General features: G+C 38.3%; 1 protein-coding gene and 1 pseudogene across 1 annotated transcript; both read right to left on the bottom strand.

Moving 5' to 3' along the window:
* Positions 1-398: 398 nt before the first annotated feature.
* Positions 399-10,213, bottom strand: LOC106132965 (peroxidase-like; annotated as a pseudogene).
* A 1,611-nt stretch (positions 10,214-11,824) lies between these two features.
* Positions 11,825-21,440, bottom strand: LOC106132967 (peroxidase-like). Its single transcript, XM_060949052.1, has 11 exons — positions 21,308-21,440; positions 20,359-20,523; positions 19,773-19,963; positions 19,325-19,517; positions 18,694-18,894; positions 17,387-17,531; positions 16,451-16,607; positions 14,670-14,834; positions 13,462-13,660; positions 12,525-12,630; positions 11,825-11,993 (listed from the first exon to the last, which is right to left on the bottom strand). Exons 1-11 carry the CDS (start codon positions 21,438-21,440, stop codon positions 11,825-11,827), a joined length of 1,824 nt encoding a protein of 607 aa, XP_060805035.1.
* Positions 21,441-22,437: the final 997 nt, after the last annotated feature.

Here is a 22,437-nt window from a genome sequence, read left to right as displayed (position 1 = left end):
TTGATCCTACGGCTTATTATAACTTAATTCATAAACGTGTAGGGTGAAATTCCGTTTTGTTGCCCAGAATTGAGGAGGTAACATCTTTTGCCTGTTCACAGATATGTGAAGACTAAGGGAGGATTGTTCTTACTTATTATAAAAGACACTTAAAGCTACATACATAAAATCACGCTTCCTTCCCGGAGCGGTAGGCAAAGACTAACATCTTTCTACTTGATCTTAGCTTCATGACCAGTATTTATATGAAAGCTTTTAGGTTTAGAGTATTCGAAATAAAAGTCTGGATATAAATATATATTTCATATTTAAATCTCTTTTGATGAACACACATAAGTCATATTATATATATATATATATACTTTTTTATTTCAAGTTGATGGTCCTATCTAATCTGGTTACTTTTTGTCGATGTATGATTTCCAACTCATATCGATATCAGAATAGGTCCCATCACTACTATCTTTTGCATAATCTTGTATCTCATTGTAGTCATTTTTTTGGCACTTCGGATCCGCCCACTTCGTCAAGTCTGCACCTGGGATCTTTTTACACGACACCCTTTTATTGCTGAAACATGAGACATTTATAAGTAAGTAAGCTGTTATAATGCCGTGTGGTTCCCGGCACCAATAAAAAAAAAGAATAGGACCACTCCATCTCGTTCCCATGGATGTCGTAATAGGCGACTAAGGGATAGGCTTTTAAACTTGGGATTCTTCTTTTAGGCGATGGTCTAGCAACCAGTCACTATTTGGGTCTCAATTCTATCTTCAAGCCAAAAAGCTGAACGTGGCCTCCCAGTCTTTTCGGTACTGTTGGCTCTGTCTACCCCGCAAGTGATATAGACGTGACTATACATATGTATGTATGTAAGCTGTTATTACTTCTATTATGGCAAAATAAATTTGGGATATTGCGATGGCAACATTTGTGGATTGTAAGGTTTTATGCCACCTGAAATTATTTTTCTGTAAAAATGAAAAAATTTGTCAAGGTAAAAAGTTGCCTTAAATTTTATCAACATAAAAATCACATCTGTTTCTTTTCATCGGTACGTCGTCAAGTAAAGAAATGAGATATTAGTTTTGAGGTTTCTTTTTAAGATCAGCCTGTAAGTTCAATTCAATTAAACTGTTCATTTCGTAAAATTGTCTAAAACTTAAAAAAAATCAATGACAAAAGAATCATTATTGCGATGTTCTTGATAATGGTTTATGGTGCTACCGTGGCATGCCGGTTTTCAATTGAAGTTTGAGTGACTTACTCTTCACTCTCATTGAGCAAAGCTTGAGGCTGTATCTGAGTGATGCTGACTCCACTGTCGCACATTAGCCGAGCCACACTAGTCTTTCGGATCTCATAAAGTTGAGCTGCAACAAGAATAATTTACACATCTGCATATTTTGATCAAAAACAAGAAACAAGTGCCTATCTCAAAATACTTATGTTTTGGCAATTTGCTGACTTCTTTGAAGAGGAACTTCTGTAGGTACCTACAAATTTGGCAATGCATACTGTAAAGGGGATGCAAAATATTTTTCAATTAATTTTGGCAATTATAACGAATCAGATGGAGATTCTGAGCAACTAATGCAAATAAAGAAAACAATGCACAACTAAAAAGCAGAGACTGTAAATCTCATTTGTGTTGGTTAGGTGTGTGAATTAAAGAAATAATTTATACACACGTAAAGTCAACGAAGTTGGTAAATCTCCGTGCTCAAAGAAATGCCTGTCGGACTTCCTCCACTGCACCAGGTTCTGCGTCATGATGCAGAACAGCGTGGGGCCCACGAAGGCACCTTTCAGCCACTTCTCACTGTAGATGGCCGGCATCAGCTCCAGGTCATCCACATCTTCATACAGACGTTTGAATTGCTCTAATTTCTAGAAGAGAAGGTACTCGTATATACTCGTAAAATCTGTCATGAAAAATATGCTGTGACTGGGCAGCATTAACATATTTTTCATCTACATGATTATCAGTCAAGAGAATTCTAATAAAATACTATGCGACTGTAATAAAAAACTCATGATCTTTTCTGTGGCAGTGGAAATAAGAGCGTTAAGGAATATGATGGGTGTGAAATTGAGTGACAGGATAAGGAACAGCGTGATAAGGGAATGTTGTGATGTGAAAGAAGATGTAGTTATAGGAATAGAAAAGGGTATGTTAAGATGGTTCGGTCATGTGGAGAGGATGAATGAAAGCACGTTGACTAAGCAGATATACAAGGAGAGTGTGGAGGGAAAGGTCGGAGTGGGAAGACCTAGACGAACGTATCTTGATCAAATTAAGGACGTCCTGGTAAAGGGTCAGGTCAAAAGTACCCGAAACCGCCGAGCTTGTATGAAGAGAGTTATGAATGTGGATGAAGCGAAGGAAGTATGCAGAGATCGTGGCAAGTGGCAAGAGGTAGTCTCTGCCTACCCCTCCGGGAAAGAGGCGTGATTTTATGTATGTATGTATGTATGAATGATCTTTTCTAATAATGGATTTTAAACGTATGTTTCAATTTAAGCAGACAAGTCTTACATCAGGTTGGATTTCCTTGAAATCTTCCCATTTCTTAGCGACAGGCAGTCCACAGAGTTTTCTGTAGGCGTTGTACGGAGGCAAACCGTGGTCTCGACCTCTTTTAATGTCAATAGCACCTAAATCGCCAGCACGTTGGAAACCGCCAAATATTCTCTCTGCGACCTGAAAATTTCTCAATCAATTAGTTAAATATAAAATACAAACACAAAAGGGAACATTTACTGAGTGGATGAGAAGGAAGGAGTGGAAAGGCTAGACTCCTACCTTCTCATCCACACAGTAAATGTGGCTAGACGAACGTACCTTAATCATATTAAGGACGTCAAGGCAAAACGGAAAAAGGCACGATTTTATGTATGTATGTATTGACTAATTGATATCAACGCCAAACTGCTGGTTATAGATATTTGGAATTTGGCGCGTAAATTCTTTTTGTGATGTACTAAAATGGATTTCCAAAAACGTAACTGAAATAAGCGGAATTTTATGGTTCACCCGGGCAGTTTTTTAGGCGTACTCTGGTCTGGTAGTTTATATCTACTGAATGTTATGTAGTATCTACAGCATCTTTACTTACGTCTGGGTCTAGATTGTAATCGAACTGAGCAGTAGGCTGTCTGATCGCCCCCTGAGTAAGGTCAGCCTCTGTATTGTTCAGCTCCAGAACGCCGGCTCTGAACGAATCGTCAACAACTGTTCTTGATCCCAAATATTTTCCTTTGTTATTGTATAAACTGTAAATTAAGTTATGCTATTAGTAATACTTATCATATTTGTCTTGTGTGATTCAATTAGTTAAATCTATTTGGTGTCTCTTGATTTGCCAACTTTCATGATACTGTTAAACATTTGGTTCACAATGTGTTACCATAAGCATCACTGTTGAGAGTAGAGTTTTGTGTAATAAATGATTAAGTATGTTCATTATAACTTGAGTCAAGGTTGAATTGTGAATTTGGATAAGGAAAGCTACGAGTAACTTAATAAAAATTTAACAGTCTTTTACTACTCACTCCAATCTGCCTTCTTGAAAAGTATGGAAGTACCGGGTACCCAATACAAATTCATGGAACAGGAGTATTCCATGAATTTGTATTGGGTACCCGGCTTGTACGTCTCATCAAAGTCATTCACATAGCCGTTAGTGTTGTATACTATGCCAACATCCAATGCATTTTTCCAGCCTGATGATTGGCGGTTATTATATGAAAAAAAATAAAAATTACACGGAGAAATAGAACCAAAGTTTGAACCATTCAGTCATTATAAAATTTATCAAAAATAGAATTTTAAGAGATTCGGATTCGCAGATTTAGATAGCTTTTAGGTCTGAAGCCTTTATTTAACTTCGTACTATTTAGATAGATACAATATAATAATCTATTTAGGATTAACATTGTCTTACAAAAATTAAATTAACCTTTTTTTCGGAGCTCCTGTGACATCTATATGAGGCTTGTATAATTCTGATCCGGAACAATTAATGCCAATTCTATTGTATACTACTACACCAGTTCATAATTCTTACCTAAGAATGCTGTCATAAGCTCATAATACATAATATGCTGATGCTGAGCTATGTTGATCTGCCGAGCTGTTTCGAAGAGTTCCTGGTCGTCCCAGCACGGGTTGATCTCCGCCAGTTTGCGGGCAATGCGGTTGTGTTCCCGGTACACAATCAAACCTGCTAACGTTCCACCCAGCAGAACATTTCCTCCGAAAGCGTCGCCTGAAATGTGGACATTTTTGTGGCATCTTCTAGAACATATTTGTAACGTTAGCAGTTATCCGGAGTGGCTCAAGCCTCAATTAGGCATGATTTTATGTATGTATCGTTGAGTTAGTATCTCGTAACACAAGTCTCGAACTTACTTCGAGGCTAACTCAATTTGTGTAATTTGTCCCGTATATATTTATATTGATTTATTTATTTATATTTATTACCGAATTCATAACAGGCATTTTCTCTAGGTCTACGGTTGGCGATGCAAAAAACGGCGTTAGCTGGCGGTCTTTCCACGCCGTCCCTGAATTCTGATCTAAGCAGTCCGTTCTGATATGTTCTGGTTCTCCTCGACTGTTCTTCAGTGTTTCCATAGATTATTGATAAGTCTAGTAGCGGAGTTGCCAGTATTATCTGTAAAAATAATTCTAGCTGCAATAGTAAATATGCAGAATGAAGGTCAATCCTTGCTCTTCTTTTGTTTAAATTGTGTATTGTATAGTTTGCGATTATATTGGAAGATAAATTTATTTTCTTAAACAATTATACTTGTATTTGAAAGATTTTTCTTTCAGAATTTAACAAGTTAAAAGAATTATTTCTGGCATAAAGATAAACTTAAAGATTTTCTGTTTGGTCAGCTGGTTGACTGGTAGAGAATGCCAAACCGTCCGCCGTTTGTACAATTTTTTGGCCAATAAAGTTTTAAATAAATTAAAGTAAGATATACATACGCTACGGTATTAATACGATAGTCTAATTTAGTTAAAGCAGTATAAAAAGAAGTCAATTGATGCGAAGAAAGGAATTTATAAAGCAGAGCTAACTGTAAAAGTGGGACAGAGCCAGCCTCGTCGAACTTTCAAGGACCAAATTTGGAATGTCTTGAAAATGGGAGATGTTAGGAGTGCCCGTAATCGTCGAATGTGCATGAAAAAGTAATGAGTGTGGAGGAAGCGGGAGAGGTCTGTAAGGATCGTGGCAAGTGGAATTCCAGTCTCTGCTTACCCCAATGGGAAACAGGCATGATGGTATAACATAGAATAAAATAGAATAGATTTATTTTCAAAATTGGATACAAGGTATCACTTATTGACGTCACATCACTTAAATCTAATTATATCTACTACCGCTTCCAAAGCGCATGTGTAGAAGAAGCGGCGGAATAAACTACACTGCAGCATTTTCATCGGACGTCAATATACAAACTTAGATATGTATGTATGTATGTCAATGCGAAGAACCGCAGCAAGTGGAAAAATGGCGTCTGCATACCCCGACTGGAATTTTGGAATACTCACTCTTTCTGCGGGCAATGAATTCGAAATGCATTGGAAGTCCTGGTAGGTCTGGAATCTGGTGAGGTTCATGCACCTGACGCCGCTGCGGCGGAGGAGCGGGTCGTCCTCGGGCACCGGGATGGCGATGCAGTCAGGGCTGGCGCGGTTCGGAGTGTTGCCCAGACAACACTCACTGGCAACGACGTACCGAGCTTTGATTGAAAGAGATTTATATTATTGTTTCATTGCCGTGTGGTTCCCGGCATCAATACAAAAAAGAATAGGACCACTCCATCTCTTTCCCATGGATGTCGTAAAGGACGACTAAGGGATAGGCTTAAAAACTTGGGATTCTTTTTTAGGCGATTGGCTAGCAACCTGTCACTATTTGAATCTCAATTCTATCATTAAGCCAAATAGCTGAACGTGGTCATTCAGTCTTTTCAAGACTGTTGGCTCTCTCTACCCCGCGAGGGATATAGACGTGACGACGTATGTATGTACGTATATATATATATATATTGAATGTTTTTTATGAAAACATACAACGTTGGACGGGGTCAAAACACACACACAACACACTTAAACTGATATGCTGTTTTATTATATAAGTATCCTTGAATATGTATTTCTTGTGGTTCCCGGCACCAATAGAAAAAAGAAAAGGACCACTCTATTTCTTTCCCATGGATGACGTAAAAGGCGAGTAAGAGATATACTTATAAAAACGGGATTCTTCTTTAAAGCGATGGGCTAGCAACCTGTCACTATTTGAATCTCAGTTCGCTCAATAAACCAAACAGCTGACCGTGGCCACGTTCAGCTATTTGGCTTAATGATAGAATTGTGATTAAAATAGTGACAGGTTGCTAGCACATCGCCTAAAAAATAATCCCAAGTTTGTAAGCCTATCCCTTAGTCGCCTTTTACGACATCCATAGGAAAGAGATGGAGTGGTCCTATTCTTTTTTGTACTGGTACCGGGAACCACACGGCACAAGTTTCAAACTTATTAGAGCACAAATCATACTGACTTATATACAGTACATCAAGATAATCTCCCACAGCCAGTAGGAACAGGTTAGCCGCCAGCGTGGTGAAGTGGTGATCGGCGTGGTATCCTTCGCTCAGGATCTTGGTGCGGATGAGGCGGGCTGAGGGCAACTCGGAGCCGTTCATGGCTGGTCGCAGGGTGTTACCTGAGGAAACATTTTATTGAAAAGTAGGTCTTCAAATTTGTTGATATTTTTTAAACTTAAAATCTAAGTACAATCACTACATACCTAGTATAAAACAAAGTCGCTATTTTAGTCTGTTTGTCTGTATGCTTAAATCTTTAAAATTACGCAACGGATTTTGATGCGGTTTTTTTGTAACAGGTAGAGTGATTCAAGAGGAAGGTTTTTATGTATAATTTTTTCCGAATTTTGCACCCGTGCGTAGCCGGGGAGGGTCACTAGTTATACATAAATCTAAAATTACCAATCCATATTTTTCTTTTTATTATTTAAATTTCATATAAGTCAATTATTTACAATAATATATTCTCTCTTCAACATTGCTAATCTAAATTTGGATAGTTCTAAAGATAACGTTGTTGAAGACAATGCTGCAGTGCAGTTTGTTACCGCTTCTTCTGCACTGACGCTTTGGGAGCGGCAGTAAACTTAGTTTTAAGTACAGTAAAAGCTCCCTATTCGCGCTTCCGTCATTCGCGTTTTCACTATTCGCGGTTTAAAAAAATGCAACCCAATTTCTTTATTCGCGGCTAAAAATTTCTTTATTCGCGGATCTTAAATTTCATACAAAATTCCAATAGGTGTTTAAGGCAATATCTTTTGCAAGTGCCGTCAAATGGTACCGCCAAGCACTTTGATTGACCTAAGCCGCCTTTGTCGCATTTGCCGCAAACACCGCGGTTGGCGTTTTTGAAAATGTAAACAAACAGAAGAAGGCAACCTTATCTCGGAAAAAATAAAGTATATTTTTAAATGTTGCCTTGCCGTTCTTTGGTAAAAGCCGCTTTGCCTATTTTATTGTTTTATCTTTCACATTCGTTACAACAATTGTAATCGAGTAACACGTCTCTACTGCTCTCTTCGATCTTCGTAATTAATAATGTGAACTAAAAAAATTAACAAACGCGTTTCTACACGAAAAAAATCTGTGTTACCGCTTAAAGTGAAAATAGAAATGCTTGATCGTTTACGCCTTGGAGAGTATCTAGGAACGTATCCTCATAAACCCATATAAATTACCATTCTGTATTCACGGTTTCTGTATTCGCGGCATATTTATGGAACATATACCCCGCGAATAAAGAGATTTTACTGTAATTCATTTGACGTCAACCAATGTTGTGAAACCAAAAGATTTGACAATTACTAAGTGATATTGAAGTCCCATATATTGTCCCATAATCTATACTTACTAATATTATAAAGCTGAAGAGTTGGTTTGAACGCGCTAATCTCAGGAACTACTGGTTCGAATAGAAAAAATCTTTTTGTGTTGAATAGACCATTTATCGAGGAAGGCTTTAGGCTATATAACATCACGCTGCAACTATTATGAGCGAAGAAATAATGGAAAACGTGAAAAAAAAACGGGGAAAATAATTCATCCTTGAGGGCTTCATTGATACCCAAAATAACTATTCCACGCGGACGAAGTCGCGGGCACAGTTAGTAATGAATAAAAGTATGTATTTAATTTTGAAATTATTAAGACTTTTTACATATATTACTGTGATGGACATCTATGTCCGCCTATTTTGGCAACTGTCAGATTTCGTATCTAACTCGTATGATTGCAATGTACTTACCCAGCCCATATTTGGCAGGCAGCATCCTGAGCAAGGGGGTGGGGGAGCCGTTCCTGGACGGGTACTTGGGGTTGACGCAGGTGCCGTCCACGCGCCGACCCTCGTGCTTCTTGCACGGCTGCACTGATATCATGCATGGACTAGAAATTTTTTTTTTTTAGTTATACCTACATTTTCAAACCATTACTATTCCAATCGATAACTTCGGTCTGGTATCTATATGTTCAATTCAGGGATTACAATTTGAAAAGAGTAATAGAACCTCATTGGTTTAATAAGAGTAATGGCTGGTAATAGACGCTAAAAAGATGTAAAAAAAAAGAAAAGAAAAATTAGAATTGTTTTTTGATTGCATAATTATTATGATGAGTAATCGAGTTCACTCATTTTAGATCATAGTTTATAATTCAATGTAATAAATGAAATGTATTGCATTTAGTTCAAATTGCAGTGAAAGTTAAGAATCTAAAGTCTTTTTGTTATTTGTTTCACACAAAAAATATCCCGTAATTCAGCAGTGCAATAAACACTATACTAATATTATAAAGCTGAAGACTTTCTTTGTTTGTTTATTACTTTGAACGCGCTTATCTCAGGAACTACTGGTTAGAATTGAAAAAACGATATTACTATAATAGAATAACCGTATGGTTACCGGCGCTTTAATAGAATAGGAATACCCCAAGTCTAACCCATAGACGTCGTAAGGGACGACTAAGAGATAGGCTTCTAAACTTGGGATTCCTCTTGTAGGCGATGGGAAAGCAACCTCAGTAGTGAAGTGTGGTTAATGTCACCAAAAGAAAAAAGAATAGGACTACTCCAACTCTTTCCCATAAAAGTCGTAAAAGGCGACTAAGGGATTGGCTTATAAACTTGGGATTCTTCTTTTAGACGATGGGCTAGCAACATGTAAACAGACAAACAGTTGAACGTGGCCTTTCAATATTTTTAAGGCTGTTGGCTCTGTCTACCCCGCAAGTGATATAGACGTTATGATATGTATGCATGTATGAGCTCTAAGCTTATTTAAAACAGATAATTTTCACAACGCTTTAATGGTTGGCCTGCCAGATGTATAATAATCATAGATCGGAATAGGTAGATTGATTTTATGTACTTGCATCATGAATTACCATAGAAAGCATAACATGGATAAGCCTCTTTTCCGGGATTCCATTTCAGTACTTACACTTACAGTAATCTACATTGTCCGCGGGTAACATAGGACTACAATTTACATGAACGAAGTCGGGGGAAAACAGCTTACACTAATATATTCTTCATCCCACTTGATAAAAAAATCTTAATAATTTACAAATCCCGGAGGCATGTCCATATTAATATATATGTTTCAGTTCATTGACCCCAATTCAATCTACCTATTCCGATCTCTGGTAATAATATACCCTTTATTAGGTACACGACCTTACCTTGTTGCGTTCAGAATCGTCAATGTGTTATTCCTGTCTTCAGTAAGAGGTTTCCCATAATAAGCATCGTACAGTACTTGCGACAATGCTGTCTGAATCAATAACGCACTAATTACATAATTTAACATCATTGTTTATATTAAAAACTGTAAATTTTTGTGTTCACAGTATTAGGAGGTATGTTAAAGCCTACATGGGCTGGAAATTAAGATTTCTACGGTAAATCCTTTGAACGTTTTTTTACTTAAAAACAAGAAGAAAAAAAACTATAATGCCACAGCAGTAGCATGCAAGCTGTGGCCTCTAACAGATATTAAAATCTGTTTGGTAAACTGATTAGCTTTATAATGTAGGTATTAAAATAATTGCATAACGATTATCCTGATTGGTAAATGATTAGCTTACACGCATATCCACGGCGTACTATTTGTGAAGAGCAATGAAAACAACAAAATCTTATTTAATCTTTGTTTATTAAAAGTGCCGTGTGGTTCCCGGCACCGATACAAAAAAAGAGAAAAGGACCGCCTCGTCTCTTTTTCATGGATGTCGTAAAAGGCGACTAAGGGATAGGCTTTTCAACTTGGGAGTCATCTCGCATTTCGCTGAACCGATTTTGATGCGGTCTTCAAAACAATAGAACCACTCTTTTTCTTTCACATGGATGTTGTTAAAAGGTGACTAAGGGATAAGCTTATAAACTTTGGACTCTTTTTTTAGGCGATGGGCTAGAAACCTGTCACTATTTGAATCTCAATTCTATCATAAAGCCAAATAGCTGAACGTGGCCATTCAGTCTTTTCAAGACTAATGGCTCTGTCTACCTCGCAAGGGATATAGACGTGACCAAATGTATGTATGTATGTGAGTAAGTAGGTATGTATAATTAAACCCACGCACATTACCACGTCAATATACTTTACGTAGAAGTCAGGGACAAAATAATAAGACTTGAAGGCATCGTTTAGTTAGAATATGACTGAATGATGAAATAGACATTTGTATCATATTCGTTGCTCATACATACATACATATAATCACGTCAAAATCCCTTGCGGGATAGACAAAGCCCGCAGCCTTGAAAAGACTCATAGGTCACGTTCAGCTGTTTGCTTTGAACGATGTTTATCAGTATATCAATACTGTTGCTCTGTCTACCCTGCGATTGATACATACATACATATAATCACGTCTATGTCCCTTGCGGGGTAGACAGAGCCTGCAATTGATGTTCGTCAAAAATCAGGATTCAATGTAGACGGCATGAATTGGGTATTCTATAGGTATGCTGTTGAAAGGCTTGGAAAAGATTTTTATCGGAAATAAGAAAACATTTATTTATTATTAAATAAGTGTTTATTAAAGAAAGTTGTTTAAATGAATTCAAAGATAAAATTAAAAGCATTATAGGTACCTATCTGCATTTTATCTTATTATAGATATTTAAGATTTTATCCTGAACGTTTCGACGAGACGTGATAAGTCTCTTTGAAAAACTACATACATACATCTGGCCACGTCTATATCCCTTGAGGGGTAGACAGAGCCAACAGTCCTGAAAAGACCGAATGGCCACGCTCAGCCATTTGGCTTAACGATAGAATTGAGATCCAACTAGTGACAAGTTGCTAGCCCATCGCCTAAAAAAGAACCCCAAGTTTGTAAGCCTATCCCTTAGTCGCTTTTTACGACATCCATGGGAAAGAGATGGAGTGGTCCTATTCTTTTTTGTATTGGTGCCGGGAGCCACACGGCACTTGTAAAACTACATCTAAAAATAAATTTAAGTGTTGAATATAACTGAATGTAAGTACCCGAAATAAAAATAAATAAATCAGAATAGAATAGAATAGATTTATTTTCAAAATGGATACAAGGTATAACTTATTGACGTCGCATCACTTAAATCTAATTATAACTACTACCGCTTCCAAAGTGCATGTGTAGAAGAAGCGGCGGAACAAACTACACTGCAGCACTGAACACTTATTTCTTCAATTAAATATCAATATTTTATACTGTTCATTTCTTATTGATGTACGTCCAACTCCAGTCATCATCAGGGTGTTCATCGAAGCCTTTTACCATTTCTTGATCATATTTTTCATCACCGTCTTTTTTGTAGCACTTCGTGTCAGCCCACTTGGACAAATCCACGCCAGGAATCATTTCACAAGACATAATTTTGTTTCTGAAATAATTAAATAGGTATGATTGAAATAAATACGACGTATAGGAACGGGAAAGAGGCGTGATTTTATGTATGTATGTATAGGGATCGTGGCAAGTGGAAAGATGAAGACTTGGACTGATATATGTAGACATACATATAATCACGTCTATATCCCTTGCGGGGTAGACAAAGCCAACAGTCTTGGAAAGCCTGAGAGGCCATGTTCAGCTGTAAGGCTTATGATAGAATTGAGATTCAAATAGTAACAAGTTGCTAATTTATCGCTTAAAAGGAGAATAATAAGTTTATAAGCCTATACCTTAGTCGCCTTTTACGACATCTAATGTAAAGAGATGGATTGGTCCTATTCTTTTTATATTGGTGCCGGGAACCACACGGCACTGTAAAATTATTTATTTATTTAAACCTTATGCACGTAAAATGTACATGATGACAAGGCATTCTCTGCCAGTCGAACCTTTGGACCAAACTTAATAAAATATAAAAGTAAGTATTAATCATAAAAGTATTTAAATTAGGGCAACTAACTCTGCGCTTTCTTTCAGTAGAGCACGTGGCTGTATTTGCGTGACTCTGACTCCGCTGTCGCACAGAAGACGCGCTACACTTGTCTTCCTGATCTCATGAAGTTGAGCTGTAATGAGAAAATTAGTGTGTATTTATCCGATTGTATAGTACGGAATAATATCATTATATAATATAATATCTTCCAATAGATTTTCTATTGGAAGCTGCAACTAAGTAACAAGGCTTTGTCAGTGAAAATTTTACAGATTTTCAAAGGTTCCTTTTTGGTAGTAGTTTTTGTGGGTAGGCAGAATGTTATTAAAACTTTAACAACATCATCATAAAGTTAATGCAAATTTAAAACAAACAATATTTTAACAAAGACAGCAAAAAGTAAATCTGTGCATTTCTCGATACGGCTCGAATAACCAAAAGGTAATAAAGTCTCCGCTGTGTCTCCGTCTGTCTGTCACTAGGCTGTATCTCATAAACAGTAAAAGCTATCTTATATAAGCTGATATTTTCATGTATTTCCGTTGCCTTCATAAATAGAAATACTAATTAACTTGTATATTACCTTTCAGTATAAATAATGTGATAACAATAAAGGAATTATTAAAGAGGGGCTCCTATAGAAACGAATTTTACCTATCGACAGCGCCATCTAATTAATTTCTCTGAACTTATAAGGTGTGGCTATGCAACGTGGTATGTATTGACCGCGTTGTTCTACCATTTCCGCTAGATGGCGTTGTTATAAAAACCCAAGAAATTGCGTCGCATTTCTCCATAGTTTTAATAAATTTTTTTGTCGGTTTCAATAAACAGGGAAAAAAAGTGAATATCAAAAATAAATATTTAAGTAATAGACGTGATGATGGTACGGAATCCTTCGTACGCAAGTCCGTCTCGCACTTGGCCGGTTTTTTTCATTACACTTATCAAAAGACAAACATACGCAAAGTCAACGAAGTTGGTAGATCTCCGTGCTCAAAGAAATGCCTGTCAGACTTCCTCCACTGCACCAGGTTCTGGGTCATGATGCAGAACAGCGTGGGGCCCACGACGGCGCCCTTCACCCACTTCTCGCTGTAGATGGCCGGCATCAGCTCCAAGTCGTCTACGTCTTCGTAAAGACGTTTAAATTGCTCTAGTTTCTGGATAAAACAATTGACATACATACATAAAGTCACATCTTTATACGATGACTCGAAAACACTGAAAGGCCATATTTAGCTGTACGGCTTTATGATGGAATTGAGATTCAAATAGTGACAATTTGCTAGCCCATCGCCTACAAGAGGAATCCCAAGATTATAAACCTTTCCCTTAGTTGCCTTTTATGAGATTGAAACAGAGGAAATGTATGAAGCGGTTCTATTCTAAAGTGCTGGAGAATATAGTGAACTCGTATATGCTATGTAGAATCTTTTCTAACGATATTATTTTGCGCAGTGGTAGTGCGCTTGTCTGTGACACTGGAGGCCCGGGTTCGAATCACGGACAGAGCATGATGAGAAATGAACTTCTTTTGGATTTTGGATATTTATCTATTTAAGTATTTATTATAAAACATAGTATCGTTGAGTCAGTATCTCGTAACACAAGTTTCGAACTTACTTCGAGGCTAACTCAATCTGTGTAATCTGTCCCGTATATATTTATTATCAAAAACATCCTGAAAAACACCCAAGTCTCGCAGCTCAGTCTATCTACCGTAAAAAGTCGTGAGATCCATGTAATACCAAGTCGGTTAATCTATTTAGTTTCTACTTAAAGGACCTTTTGTCTTAAGTTATTATCATGCCAATATTAAAAATATACATTCATACATACATAAAATCACGCCTCTTTCCCGGAGGGGTAGGCGAGACTACCTCTTTCCACTTGACACGATCTCTGCATACTTCCTTCGCTTCATCCACATTCATAACTCTCTTCATACAAGCTCGGCGGTTTCGGGTACTTTTGACCTGACCCTTTACCAGGACGTCCTTAATTTGATCAAGATACGTTCGTCTAGGTCTTCCCACTCCGACCTTTCCCTCCACACTCTCCTTGTATATCTGCTTAGTCAACCTGCTTTCATTCATCCTCTCCACATGACCGAACCATCTTAACATACCCTTTAAAAATATTTTACGTTTTAAATAAAAAAAACCTTACATCAGGTTGGATCTCCTTGAAGTCCTCCCACTTGCGGGCGACGGGCAACCCGCAGAGTCTCCTGTAGGCGTTGTAGGGGGGCACGCCGTGGTCACGACCACGATTGATGTCTATAGAAGCCAAGTCTGATGCTTCTTGGTAGCCACCAAAAATGCGTTCTGCAATCTGAAAACATCCAAATTTCAGGTATAAAAAATGTGTAATGGTTCTTAATCACATAAGTAAGATTCAAGGTATGAAATACTATGTTTTTACATTAAATTGAATAACATCAAATATTGGGTGTTTAACGTTTAACTAGGTACCTTTGTTACCAGCACTTAAAACAAAATTAGCCATGATATAGGTTTACTATCATGGCGTCAGATTGTATCAAATATCTGACGTCCGACAATCTAAGTATTTTCTTTGAATTATGAGGATGCATACATATACATACATCCTCACATATAGTCATGTCTATATCCCTTACGGGGTAGACAGTGCCAATAGTCCCGAAAAGACTGAATGGCCACGTTCAGCTGCTCGGCTTAATGATGGAATTAAGATCCAAATAGTGACAGGTTGCTAGCCCATCGCCTAAAAAAAGGATCGCAATTTTATAAGCCTATCCCTTAGTCGCCTTTTACGACATCCATGGGAAATAGATGGAGTGGTCCTATTCTTTTTTGTATTGGTGCCGGGAAACACACGGCGCAAAAATGTTTCTTAATCACATAAGTAAGATTCAAGGTATGAAGTACTATGTTTTTATTGTAAAAAGATATTGGGTGTTTAAATTACCTTTGTCACCAGCTCTTAAAACAATATTAGACATGATATAGGTTACTATCATGGCGTATCAATACAATAACAATCTAAGTATTTTCTATGAATTATGAGGGTTCATACATACACACACACATACTTATATATAGTCACGTCTATATCCCCAGCAGGGTAAACAGAGTCAACACTCTTGAAAAGTCTGATAGGTCACGTTTAGCTGTTTGGCTTAATGGTAGGATTGAGATTGAAATAGTGACAGATTGCTAGTCCACCGCTTAAAAGAAGAATCTCAAGTGTTTAAGCCTATGCCTTAGTCGCCTTTTGCGACATCCATGGGAAGGAAACGGAGTTTTCCTATTCTTTTTTTATATTGGTGCAGGGAACCACACTATATATGTTGATATAATTTCATAACATGGTTACTTAGACGGCCTCTGTGGCGCAGCGGTAGTGCGCTTGTCTGTGTCACCGGAGGTCCCGGGTTCGAATCCCGGCCAGGGCATGATGAGAAACGAACTTTCTCTGATTGGCCCAGGGATCTTGGATGTTTATCTATATAAGTATTTATCCACACTAATAATAAAGAGGAAAAATTTGTATTTTTGTATGTTTGTGTGGAATGGTCACGTCTATGTCCCTTGCGGGGTAGACAGAGCCAAGAGTCTTGAAAAGACTGAATGACCACGTTCAGCTATTTGGCTTAATGATAGAATTGAGATTCAAATAGTGACAGGTTGCTAGCCCATCGCCTAAAAAAGAATCCCAAGTTTGTAAGCCTATCCCTTAGTCGCCTTTTACGACATCCATGGGAAAGAAATGGAGTGGTCCTATTCTTTTTTGTATTGGTGCCGGGAACCACACGGCATATCTATAAATATAGTACATAATTGTAAAAATAAATATTATCGCCTGAGAGAAATGTTTACTCTTTGTTTATTTCAAAATATAAAACACAAAAATATGTCAACCCGTGCGAAGCCGGGGCGGGCCGCTAGTTATTTATATTTACTTACATCAGGATCAAGATTGTAATCAAACTTAGCCGAAGGTTGTCTGAACGTGCCCTGGGTGAGGTCAGCCTCCGTGTTGTTCAGCTCGTAAATGCCTGACCTTAGTCCATCATCAACTGTCAATCTGGTTCCTAAATATTTGCCTTTATTGCTGTACAGGCTGTGAAATAAACATTTAAATAATTGTTTAAGTGCCGTGCGGTTACCGGCACCAATACAAAAAAGAATAGGACCACTCCATCTGCCATCTCTTTCCCATGGATGTCGTAAAAGGCGACTGAGGGATAGGCTTACATGCTTGGGATTCTTTTTTAGGCGATGGCCTAGCAACCTGTCACTAGTTGAATCTCAATTCTATCGCTAAGCCAAATAGCTGAACGTGGCCATTCAGTCTTTTCAAGACTGGCTCTGTCTACCCTGCAGGGGATATAGACGTGACCATATGTATGTATGTATGTTTAAACACGTGAGGTGAAAATTACAAGTAACGAGAGCGTCGGTGATCAAATCGGTAAGATTACATGCGTGATGCGCAGAAAGGTACAGATTCCAATCCCACTTCGACCAATGACTATTTTCGAAGTTATGGACATTTGTTTGAATACTAACCGATGCTTTTACGGTGAGGGAAAACATCGTGAGGAAATCATCACATTCAGGCAAATGGATGTGTAACCATGACCGATTTAATACGGATTAGGTTCCCCAGCATAGGTTGCGGAGGTCAGAAGGGAGTCGCTTCGTGTTTAAACCATGACCAACCTGGACAATGGATCCTGGATTGGGTGAGTCATCACCTAATCCAGGATCCATGGTCTAGGGCTCCTCTCCAGAGTGGTGAGGATGCAACTGGGACTCAAGTCTTCCTCCTGGGAAGAAGGAGGAGTGAGTTAGTTAAAAATTTATTTTGTATACTTTTTAACTGTATTCACCACTTACTCTGATCTCCCCTCTTGGAAATTGTGGAAGTAGCGAGTGCCCAGGACAAACTCGTGGAACACTCCGGGCTTGTATCTTTCATCAAAGTCATTCACGTGGCCATCAGTTTCGTATAAAATGCCAACTTCTATGGCGTTGTTTCTCCCTGGAGAATTACATACGTAATTAGTATATACTAGCTTGTACCAGCAGTTTCGTTCGCGTGAATTTAGCGGTATCTATATAAAGCTACGAATTTAACGCCATCTACATAAAAACGACGTAATTAGTACCACCTACAAAAAACAACAAATTTAACGCCACCGACAATAAGCGACAAATTTAGCGCCACCATACAGGCACTGCAAATTTCACGGGAGCTACATAGTTTTTACCAGGACGAAAGGTACCCTATGTCTATCTCTGGAGTCTAAATTATATAAACGTGATATCAAGAAGGTTATTTACTGAGATAACTCGTGAAAAGTTAATAAACAAATATATAAACTTACTTTTGTATTTATACATACATAAAATCACGCCTCTTTCCCGGAGTGGTCGGCGGAGACCACCTCTTTCCACTTGCCACGATCTCTGCATACTTCCTTCGCTTCATCCACATTCAAAACTTCTTTTTGTATTTATAATATTCTGTTTGTCAAACTTGGGATTCTTTTATGGGCGATGGGCTAGCAACCTGTCACTATTCCAACCTCAATTCTATCATAAGGCCAAATAGCTGAACGAGCCCATTCATTGTTGGCTCTGTCTACCCCGCAAGGGATATAGACGTGACCATATGTATGTATGTAATATTCTGTCAAATGAAAACATTGTGAAACTTTCATTCATTTACTAAATGTTTCATACGCCAAACATACGTTAAATCTTTTTCTCAATAACAACATGGCCTTCTTCTTCTTACTTCTTACATCAGTTTTATTCTCACCTCTCTTTATAGGACCCTAGGGTGCGCATTTGACCACGATCCTAGATCGGCTAAGTCAGATTTTAATAAAAGCCATTACTGTCTGATCTTTGCAACCTTAGTAGGGGGATTGAACACATACATACATATAATCACGTCTATATCCCTTGCGAGGTAGACAAAGCCAACAAAGCCTTATAGGCCACGTTCAGCTATTTGGCTTTAAGATAGAATTGAGATTCAAATAGTGACAGGTTGCTAGCCTTATTATTAGACAGGTTATTAGCCTTATCCCTTAGTCGCCTTTTACGAGATCCGTGGGAAAATTGAACACATATTGGTTTTTAATATATCTTCGTCATACTCGTAACATATATTTGTCAAAATTAAACTATCTCACCTAGTATCAAAGCCATCAGTTCATAGTATATTAAGAACTGGAACTGAGCTATGTTGATCTCCCGGGCTGTCTCAAAGAGTTCCTGGTCTTCCCAGCACGGGTTAATTTCAGCTAATTTGCGGGCAATGCGATTGTGCTCCCGGTAAAGCATTAAAGAAGACAGTGCTATACCCTGGAGAGTGTTGCCTCCGAATGTGTCCCCTTAAATGGAAATTAGCATTAGAAATAAACAGGCCGATTATTGTAACGCATCCTCAATACAGCTTGTAATGTGCGCTGCCTGTTTGACTCTGGATTTTCTTTATTATTTTGGTTGACTGTAAGAACTGTGCCGTGTGGTTCCCGGCACCAATAGAAAAAAATATAGGACCACTCCATATCTGTCCCATGGATGTCGTAAAAGGTGACTAAGGGATAAGCGTATCAACTCGGGATTCTCCTTTTAGGTGATGGGCTAGCAACCTGTCACAATTTGAATCTCAATTCTATCATTAAGCCAAACAGCTGAACGTGGCCTATCAGTTTTCCAAGATTGTTGGCTCTGTCTACCGCAAGGGATATAGTCGTGTGATACATATGTATGTAGATACGGTTAATGACAATTTTCAAATCAATATAGATTCAGTCTTACCAAACTCATAGCAAGCGTTCTCTCTAGGTCTTTGATTATTGATACAAGTCTCGCCATTAGTCGGTGGTCTTTCCACACCATCCTTGAATTCGGATCTAAGCAGACCATTCCGATATGATCTGGTCATCCGCGACTGCGCATCGTTGTTTCCATAAATTACCGACAAGTCTAGCAGTGGAGTTGTAAATATTAGCTGTAATAAAAAGTTGACATGTTGAAAAGTTAGGACATGTTGCTAGCCCGTCACCTAAAAGAAGAATATCAAGTTTATAAGCCTATCCCTTAGACGCCTTTTACAACATCCATGGGAACGAGATGAAATGGTCCTATTCTTTTTTATATTGGCGCCGGGAACCACACGGCACACGGTGAGGGAATCACTTACAATTTTATGATCACGCTATTGCTGAATTCTATTAGAATTCAATAACTAGGACAGAAAACTTACACGTTCTGCTGGTAACGTATTAGGTATACATCTGAAGTCCTGGTAGGTCTGGAATCTGGTGAGGTTCATGCACCTGACGCCGCTGCGGCGGAGGAACGGGTCGTCCTCGGGGACCGGGATGGCGATGCAGTCGGGACTGGCGCGGTTCGGAGTGTTGCCCAGACAACACTCACTGACCAGCATATACCGCACTGTAACAAAGTAATTTTTGTACGGTGCACTTTGAATGACCATTGATAATTAATATCCAGTTGCTGTAATAAATTTCTAACTATTACACAAACTCTTATAAACTTTTTTTTGATTCTTCTTATACGCGATGGGCTAGCAACCTGTCACTATTTGAATCTCTTTTCTATCATTAGGGTGAACAGCTGTGTGGCCTATCAGTCTTTCAAGACTGCTTGCTCTGTCTTCTCCGCAAGGGATACAGACGTGATTATATGGATGTAGGGGCACAAACTCAACAGACCATTGTTGCACGTGGATACTTGTAAAACTACATTTTCTTTTTTAACTTCTTTCAAATTTAAGTTTCAAAGGTTAAAACTATTTTCAATTCTAATTTACTTAATAATGTACTTACCTAGATAAAGTACGTCTAAGCAGTCAATGATAGCAAACAAAAATATGTTCGATGCTAAGGCACTGAAGTGGTGATCGGCGTGGTATCCTTCGCTCAGGATCTTGGTGCGGATGAGGCGGGCTGAGGGCAACTCGGAGCCGTTCATGGCTGGTCGCAGGGTATTACCTGTGGATTGAAATAAAAGAAATATAAGATTCAATGAAAAGATTCCATTAACAGAACCCAAAACTTATCAAGTTCCTGATAAAACTGAAAAACGCCCGCGGCTGCACTGATGAATCTAGAAAAGACTGAAAGGCTCGTTTAACTATTTGAATCACAATACCATCATAAAACCATGGCTTGCTACACAGATTGCTAACCCATCGCCTACAAGCATAATGCAAAGTATGTAAAAAGTAAAAAAAGAAACATTTATTGCCATTCCCTCGGAATCTCCAGAATATCTCTAAGGAATACCTCTCCACCCATCTCTTCACATGTCACAGTTGAAATCTCTAATTTAGCGGTTTGTTCTGTCCATTGACATATGAAATATGAATCTTGAAACTAAGGAACAAATTTAAGAACTCTTATAGAGGAATTTTTCTATGCAATATAAGGCACATGTTGTTGTATCTCGTAAAATCATGACTGCAAGTTCATTGCTCAAATTGTGTTCTAGATCCCAAAACTACTTACATACATACATATGATCACGTCTATATCCCTTGCGGGGTAGACAGAGCCAACAGTCTTGAAAAGACTGAATGGCCACGTTCAGCTATTTGGCTTAATGATAGAACCGAGATTCAAATAGTGACAGGTTGCTAGCCCATCGCCTAAAAGAGGAATCCTAAGTTTATAAGCCTATCCCTTAGTCGCCTTTTACGACATCCATGGGAAAGAGATGGAGTGGTCCTATTCTTTTTTGTAATAGTGCCGGGAACCACACGGCACTACTACTTGCCTGCTCCAAATTTGGCAGGCAGCATCCTGAGCAAGGGGGTGGGGGAGCCGTTCCTGGACGGGTACTTGGGGTTGACGCAGGTGCCGTCCACGCGCCGACCCTCGTGCTTCTTGCACGGCTGCACCGATATCATGCATGGACTAGAAAAAGGAATGAATCGTTAATAGTAAAAACATACATACATACGTATGGTCGCGTCCATATCTCTTGCAGGGTAGACAGAGCCAACAGTCTCTTAAAGAACGACAGGTCACGCTAAACTGCTTGGCCTGATGATTGAATTTATACTCAAATAGTGACAGGTTACCAGCCCATCGCCTTAAAAAAAGAATCCCAAGTTTGTAAGCCCATCCCTTAGTCGCTTTTTACGACATCCATGGGAAAGAGATGGAGTGGTCCTATTATGTTTTTACTGGTGCCGAGAACCACACGGCACTCAAATAGTAAAATGTTTGATCAAAATTAATGCCGTGTAGTTCCTGGCACCAATTGAAAAAATAATAGGACCACTTCATCTCTCTGTCAACCCCGTGAGGTAGAAAGACATGATTATATGTGAGTCAAATTACATTACCTAGTTGCATTTAAACTTGTCAATGTATTATTCCTGTCTTCTGTAATGGGTTTTCCAAAGTACACATCGTACAATACTTGTCCTACAGCAGAATGTATCAACAAAACACTAATCACACGCTTCAACAACATTTTTGCAACGATTAAAATCGTTTGTAATTCAATAAAATCAAAATTCAAAATTTTTATTCATTACGAGTATTATAGGTATCGCTTGATAATTATCAAATTTTTTGGTTTCACACAAAGTGGTTGACGTCAAATAAATTACTCAAGACTAAGTTAACTGCCGCTTCCAAGGCGTCAGCGCAGAAGAAGCGGTAACAACAGATTTGAATTATTCAGTTACCTTTATAGTCTTGATGCTAAGAAAAAAAGACTCATAAATGATTTATCATTTCCACATCCGTTTCAGATATAATTAATGTACGTTTGTGCATATATTACGAGTATCTTCAATGTTGTACTGCCATTTCAGATTACGACATCTCCATGTCTTCGTTATTGATGGCGTAAGAGGCTACTAAGGATATACAATACACTTTTACCAGTTTTAA

The sequence above is a fragment of the Amyelois transitella genome, chromosome 3 (assembly GCF_032362555.1).
Source record: "Amyelois transitella isolate CPQ chromosome 3, ilAmyTran1.1, whole genome shotgun sequence".
NCBI lineage: Eukaryota > Metazoa > Arthropoda > Insecta > Lepidoptera > Pyralidae > Amyelois > Amyelois transitella.
Note: the sequence above shows the minus strand (reverse complement) of the source record. Positions and strands in the feature narration are given on the sequence as shown.

Excerpts from the sequence above, each read along its gene's own strand:
- LOC106132967 (XM_060949052.1), bottom strand. The coding sequence starts at position 21,440 with ATGATATCGGTGCAGCCGTGCAAGAAGCACGAGGGTCGGCGCGTGGAC. Across the intron at positions 16,608-17,386 it reads TTCCAAGAGGGGAGATCAGA|CCTGTACAGCAATAAAGGCA; the intron begins GTAAGTGGTGAA and ends TTTATTTCACAG. Across the intron at positions 14,835-16,450 it reads ATTACAATCTTGATCCTGAT|ATTGCAGAACGCATTTTTGG; the intron begins GTAAGTAAATAT and ends GGATGTTTTCAG.